We start from the raw sequence: 12,061 nt of genomic DNA on the forward strand, positions 1-12,061 counted from the left end.
TATTAGTTGATTTTTAAAAAATAAGTGTGCAATGTGAAAATCACTATTATAATACTTATGTTGTATCTGCTTTCTTTCATTTTTTCTTTTACTTGATTATTAGATCATAAGGGGCAAGAGCAATATCTTAGAAGGCAGGAACACTGTCTTGTTTTTTAGTCTTCCGTTTATTCTCTCATGCAGCAAAGATTCACTGAGTACCTACTCCCATCAGGCATAGTGTAGTGAGGATATAAAAATGAAAATATTAATTACTATCATAGCCTGGCACAGGATTTTTTCAGCCTCTGCACTTTTGACAGTTTGGACCAATTCTTTTCTGGGGGAATATCCTGTCCATTCTAGAATGTTTAGCAGCAGCTCTGGCCTATGCCCAGTATGTTCCAGGAGCATCTGCCTAGTCCTAATAATCAAAAATATATCTAGACGTTACCAAATGTTTCTCAAGGCATAAATGAGTTATGGTTGAGAATCACTGTTCTGGTGGGAGAGGAGAGCAAATTAGCACTGAGTACTCATTAAATGTCAGACCTTGTGGTAGGTACTTTTAAAAATACTATTTCAATTAATCCCCTATTATATAACTAATCTAATGGGGATCAGTTGTATAACATAATTTTCCCAGTGCCGCATAGGTAGTATGTTATGAAGCTGTGATCTGATGCCTAGTCTCTTTTAACTCTAGAGCTCATATTTACTTCATTTCATGTAGTGATGATGGAGATGTGGACAAATAGATAACAATAGTTAATACAATATACATTCTCACAAAGTCTTGTGAAATCATAGAGAGATAGGACTTTTCAGTTCTTTTCCTGGGTAGGGGCAGAAGTAGTATTGGGTAAGGAGTGATGTTCATTGTGAGTCTAGAAGAGAATATGTATATTTTCTCAAGTGCATGAGGGCTTGGGCAATCTTTTCAGTTAGAGTGACTACTTGATGAAAAGCAGAGAGGCCTGTTCACTTTTGTATCCTAAGTATTTAGTCTGATGTAATAGGAGCTCAATAAATGAATGAATGGTCATTTAGTATTTGTATTTTCCCCTGGAAGAACAAATGGGACACTCTGTTTATGTATACCTTTAGCAGATATTTAGCTAGAGTATGGAGTATAAATTAGAATGTTGGATAGATAGAACTATAGCTAGATTGCTATAATAGTATGTATTCTGTTGCTTCTAATTTTCCTGATTGTGTTTTTTCTGGGCCTACTTTTGTGGTACAGAATAAGAAGAGTGGTTATTTACCACCAAACAAAATGTATTTTCATGCATATTGGTAGAAAGAAGAAGACACTCTATAAAATTAGTTAAGAAACAGTTTTAGACTGTTGGCACTGCTATGTGCCAAGCATGTTGTGAGGTGTTGGGAATACAGCCACAGGCTTCTTAAACTCTGACTCAACCTAGGTTATCCACTTTATCTCCTTCCATGAACCCCTCTTTTTCCCCCAACAGAGTTGATGATTTCCTTTGTCCACTATTGTCCTTTATAGTTATCTCTATTTATTGATTATTTGATTAACTTAATAGACGTTTATTGAGTACTTGATATTTGCTTGGCACTATTCTTAGAACTGTCATTTCTGTAGGAGAGACATTGATTATATAACACAATGTTAGTTAGTCATAAGTGCTTTGAAGAAAAAAAAATCGAGTTTCATGGTGAGACTAAGGGCCAGTTCATGTAGAATCTTATATGCTAGGATAAGGGCATGGGTTTTGTGTTTAAAAGAATGAAAATTTGGATTTTATTCTTTAATGTAATGGAAAACTCTTAGGCAAGAGTTTTGGGATTTGGGGTTTTATTTTCAAGTGTATTGGGAAGTCATTAGGTTTAGGTGGTGAAGAGGTGCCTACTCAAAACCTTCAAAAGGCCTCTTTGGATAGACTATTGGAGGCTGTGGTTGGAAGCAGGAGGACCATGTAGGAGACTGTTGAACTGGTCTTGCCAAGTGGTGAGGTTGCATGGATTGCAATGCAGTTAAGGAAGGTGGGGTGAAGTGATTGGATTCAAGGCATATTTTGAAAGTGTAAGGCAATAGGCTCTTGCTAACGTAGCATGTGAGAGAAGCATTAAAGGACAATATAAATAATTTTTTGTCTGAGAAATGGGTAAATCATGGTGGTAGATATAAAAAAAAGAACCAGCAGATTTAGAGAGGTAAAGAGATTAAGAATTCAGTTTTTTAGCAATTAACATGTTTTACTGGGTTCCTTCCTCATTATGAGACTATAAACTTCTTGATTCTGGGGACCAGGTTTTATAATTATTGTTTAATTAGCTCTCAGAACATGACTTGGCAAATTGTAGGAACTCAAAATATATACGTTGATTGTGTATATCGGTACAGGAATAAATGTCATATTGGAGCTAAACTATTTTCTAATCTTAGGATTGAGAAAAGTTAATGTTTCCATTCAAACCATTAAAAATGAAGAAAAATTAAAACTTAAAAAATGAAGTATTGTTTATTACTGATAATTGCTAATTGGACTTTTACTTTGTAGGTGGCACATTTTTATAATTCTATTGATCAACAAATGATTCAAAGTCAGAGGCCAATGATGTTACAATCTGCCTTAGCATTTGAACAGATAATTAAGGTAAATGAACTTTTAATTTTATTATAATTATATTTTATATGTGAGGTGTTTCTTAGTAGTTTTTGAGTGTAATTACAACATAGTCATTCCTCTAGACTTTACACCTCAGTTACTTCTTTCAAATAACATTTTTTTTCAACTATAGCTTAAATGGTTATAATGTTTCATTTGAAAGAGGTATGAGGCTCAGTGCCAGAGATAGGAGGCTCGGTGCCAATAGCACAGTGGTTATGGCGCCAGCCATATGCAACGAGGGTGGAGGGTTCAAACCCGGCCCCGGTCAGCTAAACAACAATGACAACTGCAACAAAAAATAGCCGGCATTGTGGCAGGCACTTGTAGTCCCAGCTACTCGGGAGGCTGAGACAAGAGAATCACTTAAGCCCAAGAGTTTGAGGTTGTTGTGAGCCGTGAGGCCACAGCACTCTACTGAGGGCGACATAGTGAGACTCTGTCTCAAGAAAAAAAAGAACGCGCACGAGAGAGTAATGAATTGTATTACTAGAGATATGTAAGATGTGTATGCTATTATCTACTGAAGCTTATGGTCCTTGTACACAAGGTTCCTTAGTACTTTTCCAACATTGCCTGATTTTGTAATTTGAGGCTTACTTTCTCTTTATATGTACTTATTTAAATGTCCACACATTTAGGAAATTAGGAAATGGAAAATTAGGAAAACCTACAATAGTGTTTAAACTGAACGTTACTATGTGACTATTAACTATTTGAAATCTATCATTTTAGTCTTAATGGACCTGAAGTATTTGGAAAAAAGGAGAGAAATATCTTATTCATCTTTTACTTGAAAGTGGATAACTAGTTCTGTAAGAGTCCTCAATATCATCCGAGGTTCTGTGATTTACTAGGAGGACTCACAGTAGTATTTCAGGAAAAGGAAAGGTATATAGGATGAATTCCCAAGAAACCAGGTGCAAGCTTCCAAGAATCCTCTCCTACGTCACCCAGAACATGCTTGAATCCCTTGGCAATGAATTATAACACATGAAATGTCTTACTAGGGAAGATCATTAGAGACGCAGCACTAGGATTTTTACTAGGTTTATGTCACATAGACACCCTCTGCCTAGTGCATGCTAAAATCCCAAAAGGAATTCCAAAAGGAAAGTAGGAATTCAGCATAAACCATATTATTTAGGAACATTGAGCCACTCTTATCAATTAGGGTGGTGAGAACCCTTCTGAAATCTAAGTTCCCAGATGCCAGATAGGGGGCAATCTTTTAAGCAGGTCTTTTGAAGATAATAGACCTACTATGTTAACTTTCTTCTATCTACTGGTTCTCAGGCTTAAAATTTATTAGCAGGCTTGGTGCCCACAGCCCAAAGGTTAGGGCGCTGGCCACATACACCAAGGCTGGTGGGTTTGAACTCTGCCCAGTCCTGCTAAACAACAATGGCAACTACAACAAAAAAAAATAGCTGAGTGTTGTGGTGGGTGCTACTTGGGAGGCTAAGGCAGGAGAATTGCTTAAGCCCAAGAGTTTGAAGTGGTTGTGAGCTGTGACACCACAGCACTCTACCGAGGGCAACATAATGAGTCTCTATATAAAAAAAAAAAAAAAAATTACTAGTAGTTAAATAATTCACAATATAGATATTATTGTAATCATATTTTTCCTTATCAGAGGTAAACATGCATTTTTAAAGGAAAATTTTAATAGTACCAAGAAATGACCATATTAAAAGTGTGATGTATATTCTTTCAAATTTTTTTCTCTGCCTATATTTAAAAATGGGATCATATTTTTATTATTTTTGACATTTTTCACCAAACATGTAGATTTATACATATAGAGGTGCAAAAATGTATACGTATTTTAAGAAAGGAAAAAATTGTTTTGAAATTGTAATACTCAATATATACTAATAACAAAAGATGAATACAAGTCATGTTTGAGCACCTCTTAAAAATTGCAGAAGTCAAATGTGACTATTACAATTTTAATACAGTTTTTTCCCTTCTTATAATGTGTATACAGTTTTTAGCACCCTCTGTGTATACATATATATGTATGTGTGTGTGTGTATATATATTTTTAGACAATGTCGTGCTCTTTTGCCCAGGCTGATGTACAGTGGCAAGATCAGTTTACTGCAACCTCCAGCTCTCAGGCTGAAGCAAATCTTCTGGCTCAGCCTTGTAGGTATCTAGGACTACAGGTGTATGCACCATGCCCAGATAACTCTTAAATTTTTTTTTGGAGAGGCAAAGGTCTTTTTTTTTTTTTCTAATTATTTTTTTTTTAACTTAATTTTTATTAAATCATAAATGTATACAGATACATTTTTGGGGTACAGTATAATGATATGATATACAACGTGGAATGCTTAAGTCATTACTTCACTTATTTTTTGTGTAAGACATTTACAATATATTCTTAGTTGTTTTGAAATGTACCCTTGCATTGTGTACATTAGGTGAGATCCCACCAAATACACTCCCTCCACTCGCCCATCCCCTCCCCTTCTTTCTGAACTATATTTGTGTTTTATCATTCATATGAATGTGTATGAATATGTAAGTGATTATATATTGGTTTCATAACAGTATTGAGTACATTGGATACTTTTCCCCCCATTCTTGAGATAACTTTACTGAGAATATGTTACAGCTCCATCCAGGTAAACGTAAAAGATATAAAGTCTCCAACTTTTTTATGGCTGCATAGTGTTCCACAGTGTACATATACCCCAATTTGTTCATCTGTTTGTGGGTTGATGGATATTTTGACTTCTTCCACGACTTGGCAATTATGAATTGGGCTGTAATAAACATTCTGCTGCAAATGTCTTTGTTGTGAAATGATTTTTTTTCATCTGGGTAGATACCTAGTAATGTAATTGCAAGATCAAATGGTGGTCAATTTTTAGTTCCTTGAGAATTCTCCATACTTCTTCCCCAAAAGGCTGTATTAGTTTACAATCCCACTAGCAGTGTAGAAGTGTTCCCTTCTCTACACATCCACACCAACATCTACAGTTTTAGAATTTTGTGATTTTGGCTAATCTTACTGGAGTTAGGTGAGATCTCCAAGTAGTCTTGATTTGTATTTCTCTGATGATTAAAGATGATGAGCATTTTTTAAATGTGTTTTTTTGGCCATTTGTCTGTCATCTTCAGAGAAGTTTCAGTTCAAGTCTCTTGCCCACAGATAAATGGGTTGTTTGTTCTTTTCTTATTGATTAATTTGAATTCTCTGTAGATTCTAGTTAATTCTAGTTATCAGACTTTTGTCGGAATTATAACCTGCAAAAATCTTCTCCCCTTCTGAAGGCTGTCTGTTTGCTTTACATGCAGTGCCCTTAGCTGTGCCAAAGCTGTTTAGTTTGAGCAGACCCCAGTAATAGATTTTTAGTGTTGCTTCAATTGCCAGGGATGGGGAAGGTCTTCCTCATAAAATCTTTTCCCAGGCCAATATCTTCAAGTGTTTTCCCTGCACTCTTTTCTAATGTTTTTATAGTTTCATGTCTTAAGTTCAAATCTTTTATCCAGGGAGAATCTATTTTTGTTAGTGGTGAAAGGTGAGGGTCTAGTTTCGTCTTCTACAGGTCACTAGCCAGTTATCCCAGCACCATTTGTTAAATTGGGAATCTTTTCCCCAGTGTATGTTTTTGTTAGACTTATAAAATAATGATATATGGCTAGCTTCATCTCTAGATTCTCTATTCTTTTCCATATGTCTACATCTCTATTTTTGTGCCAGTACCATGCTGTTTTGATCATTATAGATTTGTAGTATAATCTAAAGTCTGCTAACATGATGCCTCCTGATTGGGTTTTATTTCTAAGTAATGTGTTGTCTATTTGAGGCTTTTTATGATCCATATAAAATGAAGTACGGTTTTTTCAACTTCTTTAAAGTATGGCATCAGTGGTTTGATAGGGATTGCATTAAATCTGTAGATTGCTTTGGGTAGTATGGACATTCTAACAATGTTGGTTCTTTCCAGCATGAGTATGATATGTTTCTCCATTTGTTAACATCTTCAGCTATTTCTTTTCTCTGGGTTTCATAATTCTCTTTATAGAGATCTTTCACATTCTTTGTTAGGTAAATTCCCAAGTATTTCATCTTCTTTGGCACTACTGTAAAAGGAATAGACTCCTTGACTGTATTTTCAGCTTGACTATTGTTGATATATACATAAGCTATTGATTTGTAAGTATTGTTTTTTTATCCGGAGACACTGCTGTATTCCTTGATCACTTCCAAGAGTTTTGTAGAGTGCTGGGGGTTTTTCAGGTAAAAGATCCTGTCATCCCTGTGAGAGTTTGACCTATTCTGACCCCATTTGAATATGGTTGATCCCCTTCTCTTGCCTGATTGCATTACTATGTTGAATAACAGTGGTGACAGTGGGCATCCTTACCTAGTTTCAGATCTTAGTGGAAATGTTTTCAATTTTACTCCATTCAATATGATACTGGCTGTGGGTTTGCTGTAGATGCCTCCATCAGTTTAAGAAATGTCCCGTCTATGCCTGTTTTCTTACACGTTCTAATCATGAGAGGATGCCGGATATTATCAAAAGTTTTTTCTGCATCAATTCATAGAATCATATGGTCTTTGTTTTTTATTTTATTTATGTGGTTTATTATATTTATAGATTTATGTATGTATAATTTTTTTTGATGTGTTGAATTCTGTTTGCTAAGATCTTATTGAATATTTTTACATTGATATTCATTAATGATATTTATCTGTAGTTTTCTTTCTTTGTTGGGTCCTTTCCTGATTTAGGGATCAGGGTGGTATTTCCTTCATGTTGGGGAGGATTCCTTTTTTTTTTTTGTCTATGTTTTGCAAAATGTTATGTAATGTAGGTACTAGTTCCTGTTTGAAGTTTTGGTAAATTCTGATGTGAAGCCATCGGGTCCCAGATTTTTCTTTTTGGGGAGATTTTGTATAGTTGATGCTATTTTAGTGATTGATATTTGTCTATTCAAAATTTGTAATTCTGTCTGGTTGATTCTAGGAAGGTGGAGTGCTTCTGGGTATTGGTCCATTTCCTCCAGATTATTGTATTTCTGAGAATAGAGGTTTTCATGTAGTAATTATTGAGAATTTTATGAATTTCTGTGGTATCTGTTGTTATTTCTCCTTTATTATTTCTGACTGACATTATTAGAAGTTTTACTTTTCTTTTCTGGTTAGTCTAGCCAAAGATTTATCAATTTTATTTATCCTTTCTTTTTTTTTTTTTGTAGAGACAGAGTCTCACTTTATGGCCCTCGGTAGAGTGCCGTGGCATTACACAGGTCACAGCAACCTCCAACTCCTGGGCTTAAGAGATTCTCTTGCCTCAGCCTCCTGAGTAGCTGGGACTACAGGCGCCCACCACAACGCCCAGCTATTTTTTGGTTGCCGTTCAGCCAGGGCCGGGTTTGAACCCACCACCCTTAGTATATGGGGCCGGCGCCTTACCGACTGAGCCACAGGCGCCGCCCAATTTTATTGTTTCAAAGAACCAACTTTTTATTTCGTTGATATTCTGAATGATTCTTTTGTTTTCAATTTCATTTCATTCTGTTCTAATTTTGATAATTTCTTTTCTTCTGCTGGGTTTGGGTTGATTTGTTCTGCCTTTTTAAGTTGCTTGAGAAAGTTGTTGATTTGCTCTGTTTTCTTTTTTTGTTTTTTCTGTTTTATTTTTTGCTTTCTGTTTTCTTGATGAAGGCTTCTAATGCTATAAATTTCCCTCTGAGGACTGCCTTTGCTTTATCCCACGTAATTTGTGTCTTCATTATCATTTTGTTGCAAAAATTTGATGATTTCCTTCTTAATCTCATCTTTGACCCAGCTATCATTTAATTAAAGGTTATTTAGTTTTCATGACTTTGAGCATGAGGATTTGTGTTGCTGTTGAGTCCGAGTTTTATTCTGTGATGGTCTAAGAAAATACGAGGAATAATTTTTATTCTTTTAAATTTTTTGAGTTTACACTTGTGTCCTAAGATATGATCAGTTTTGAAGGATGATTTACGATCTGATGAGAAGAATGTGTATTCAGTTTTATTAGGATGAAATGTTCTGTAGATGTCTATTAGACTCATTTCTAGGGTTAAGTTTAAGTCCATTATTTCTTTGTTTAGTTTCTTCTTGGAGGATCTATCCAGAACTAAGGAAAAGTTGTTAAAATCCCCAACTATTCTAGTGCAGGAAAAATAAAATTGTTCATATCCTTTAGGGTTTTCTTTGTAAATTGAGGAGCATTCAGGTAGGGTGCATAAATGCTAATTATTGAAATTACTTCGTGTTGAGTGTTTCCCTTGACAAATGTAGCGCCCACCCTTGTCTTTCCTTATCTTTATTGCTGTAAGTCCTATCGTATCTGCAAATAAAATTGTTTTTTCTGTTTTCAATTTGCCTGTATTATAGCTATGCATCCCTTCAACCCGAGTCTTTTCTTATCCTTTGAGGTAAGATGAGTCTATTGTAGGCAACAGATACCAGGGCTGAGTTTATGTATCCAGTTAACTAATTTGTGCCTTTTTAGAGAAGAATTTAAGCTATTCACATTAATTGAGAGAATTGATAGGTATGGTAGTGTTTTGGCTGTCATGCTTTTCAAAGGTCCAGTGCGTATTTTTTTTTTTTTTTTAGTGCTCAGAGATTTTATTACAGAGACAGTGGCAGCAGCGGTGGCCTCAATCCAACCCACCCTCACCTGTTTTCCAGCCAGACAGGACAGGGGAGGCCCAGCAAGAGCTATGCTGAGAGGGAGAGAAGTCAGAGCCCAACAGAACTGATGGGGGTCAGGGCCCAGAGACATTAACTATGTACAGGGATCAGGACTTCTGCCCCAGGCCCCTCCTAGGCCAAGATACCAGGAAAGGTGCCACAGGGAGTGCCTCAGTAGTCCTCCACCCAGCCATTCTCAGAGATGAATGCATCGATGACTTCCTTCATGGCCAGGTTTGGGATGAGCTGTTCCTGGGTCAAGGGGCTCCGGGTCACAGGGTCAAAGTGGCCGAGTGCATATTTTTAATTCATTCACCATTGTGAATGTTAGGTTTTGTATGATAAATTCTGGGTCAGTTTACTTTGGGGGTAGACCATTATGCTGGTCACTATTGAAAATGGGTATTTCCTAGGGAGCTGGTTTAGTTATGGCAAATTTCCTCAATGTGCTTATGTCAATACAGTATTTGATTTCCTCATCACAAAGGAAACTCAGTTTTGCTGGAGATAGGATCCTGGGCTGAAAGTTGTTTTATTTAAGAAGGTTGAAGGTTGATGACCATTTCTTTTGGCTGGAAAACTTTCAGCTGAAGATCTGCAGGTATCCTAATATTTCTCCCTTTGTAGGTAATGCTTTTATTATGTCTGCTGCTTACAGGATTTTCTCCTTCATATTAACTTTGGCAAAGTAAATTACAATGTGTCTAGGAGATGCTTTATTTGGATGGAGTCTTGCTGGGGTTTTGCAACTATCCTACTATCTGAATTTCTGTATCTCTTGCAATGCTTGGGAAATTCTTCTTAATATCTTGGAGTAGAGTATCTATGCCTTTAGGACCACCCTCTTCTCTTTCAGGAATTCCTGTAATTTGGATGTTTGATGTTTTGGAATGATTCTACAATTCTCTATGGGAATGTTCTGTTCTTATTTTCCATTTTTCTGCCTCTGTGTATGCCTGGAATTGTTCAAAAGCCTTGTCTTCAATTTGTGAGATCCTTTCTTCTGCCTGCTTAATTCTTACTGAGGGATTCTACTGTATTTCGAATCTTCTTGAATAACTTTTTCATTTCCTTCAGCTGTACTGTATCTTTTGTCATTATGTGTATATCCTTGATAACTTTGTCTTTGAATTCATTAATTCTTGACACAACTTTTGAACAACTCTTTGTATTTCTCTTTCCATCGTTTCCTCCTTTCTATTCATCTTATTTGTCATCCATGTTCTGAATTCTATTTCTGACAATTCAGCCATTTGTCTATGAATCGTATGTTCTGTTGTATCTCCTTTGTCATTCCTTGGGGGAGTTGATCTACTCTGATTGTTCCTGTTCCCAGTGTTCTGCTGGTTCCACCCCATGACTATTTTCTGTAATTTGGTAATTAAAACTGGTAGAGTGAGATTGGATTGGGGGCCCCAGGAAGTAGAGTTAACCAGCCCTTTACCAATGAGCTGGGGCTTGTTATTGTGGCTTTTCCCCTATAGCCTTACAAAGGTCACTTTCAGAGCTGCAGCCAGAGACTCTGAGGACCTGCTTGGTGAGATAGTGTAAACTCTCTCTGTCTTGAAATTAGTCAGCCTCTACCCAATCCTAACTAGTCATAGTAATAGTCTGAAATCTCATCTATGGAGACATACAAATAACTGTGGCACCCCGCCCCCCACCCCAGCAATAACTGGAAGAGGAAAATCAGTCCTTTCCTGCTACAAAATAACTGCTGTTCAACCTTGGAGGGTCCCTGGGTGGACAGCCCAGGTCAAGAGTTCTAATCAGATTATCCTGGGCAGTACATTCACTACTCAACAGAGAGTATCCAAAGGGTCTCCAGGGGCCTGATAGTAGAAATCCAAAGGCAGTTGCCATCCACATACCTGAGGGGATACAGCTTGGACCCGTCCTGGGAGCCACTGAGTCAGAAAACATCTCCCACCACGCACCATTGTGGCACGTCTCTGTCCCCCCCACATCCCTCTCTTTCCATGCTCCCCAGCTACCACTTGAGTCACTGTTTCCACGCTGCTGTCCAGTGGCCCAGACTTTGTCCAGGTCTCTCATGAATTCCCAAATACTCTGGGCTCTCTAGGGGGCAGACCTCCATACCGCCAGGCCAAAGGGAAGGGGTGAACTGGGAGTTCAAAATTGTGGCAAAAATATTTGTTCAATTTTATGCTGGGCAGAATGATACCTCAGCTCCCAAGTGGGATCTCCCTGGAGAAGGAGGCCGTTGTTTAGAGGCTCTCTCCTGTGGGGTAAGATGAGAGGTCTTTTGTTCCCTTTTTGCTTGCAGAGAGCCCACAGTGTGCCTCCCATTTGGGGGAGGGATCTCTCATCCTCCTGGTGATGGGCTTTGTACCTGGAATTTGTTTTCTTGGATCTTCTTTCTAAGAGTCTCAGCTTGCCTCATCAGAGATGATGTGTACTTGTCTATTTTCTTTCTTAGCTCCACTCCCCACTTTCAGCTTTACTGAGTCCACTTTTGTCCAGTATCTTTTCCTCTGGGCAGGAGCCTCTGGCAAATGCTGCCTCTAGTCGGCCATCTGCTTTCTTCCCACCTAGCTTCACAGTTGAGGCAAAGGTCTTGATATGTTGCCCAGTCTGGTCTTAAACTTCTGCCTTCAAGAAACCCACCTGTTTCAGCCTCCCAGAGTGCTAAAACTGTGGGCGTATGCCACTGTGCTTGGCCATACTAAGGTTCTTTTTAATCTTCTGGCCACTCATTATATTGCAGAAGAAAGGGGTGTGTTGTTTC

General features: G+C 37.5%; 1 protein-coding gene across 2 annotated transcripts in view; it reads left to right on the plus strand.

Annotated features, from left to right (window-relative positions):
- DYNC2H1 (dynein cytoplasmic 2 heavy chain 1) overlaps positions 1-12,061 on the plus strand; it is a 306,843-nt gene that overhangs the window by 18,751 nt on the left and 276,031 nt on the right. For both annotated transcript variants that reach the window (XM_053562839.1, XM_053562840.1), the window contains exon 13: positions 2,511-2,606. In XM_053562839.1, coding sequence (XP_053418814.1) covers positions 2,511-2,606 — 96 coding nt within the window. The remainder of the gene's footprint in view (positions 1-2,510; positions 2,607-12,061) is intronic.

This window comes from Nycticebus coucang, chromosome 14 (genome assembly GCF_027406575.1).
Source record: "Nycticebus coucang isolate mNycCou1 chromosome 14, mNycCou1.pri, whole genome shotgun sequence".
NCBI lineage: Eukaryota > Metazoa > Chordata > Mammalia > Primates > Lorisidae > Nycticebus > Nycticebus coucang.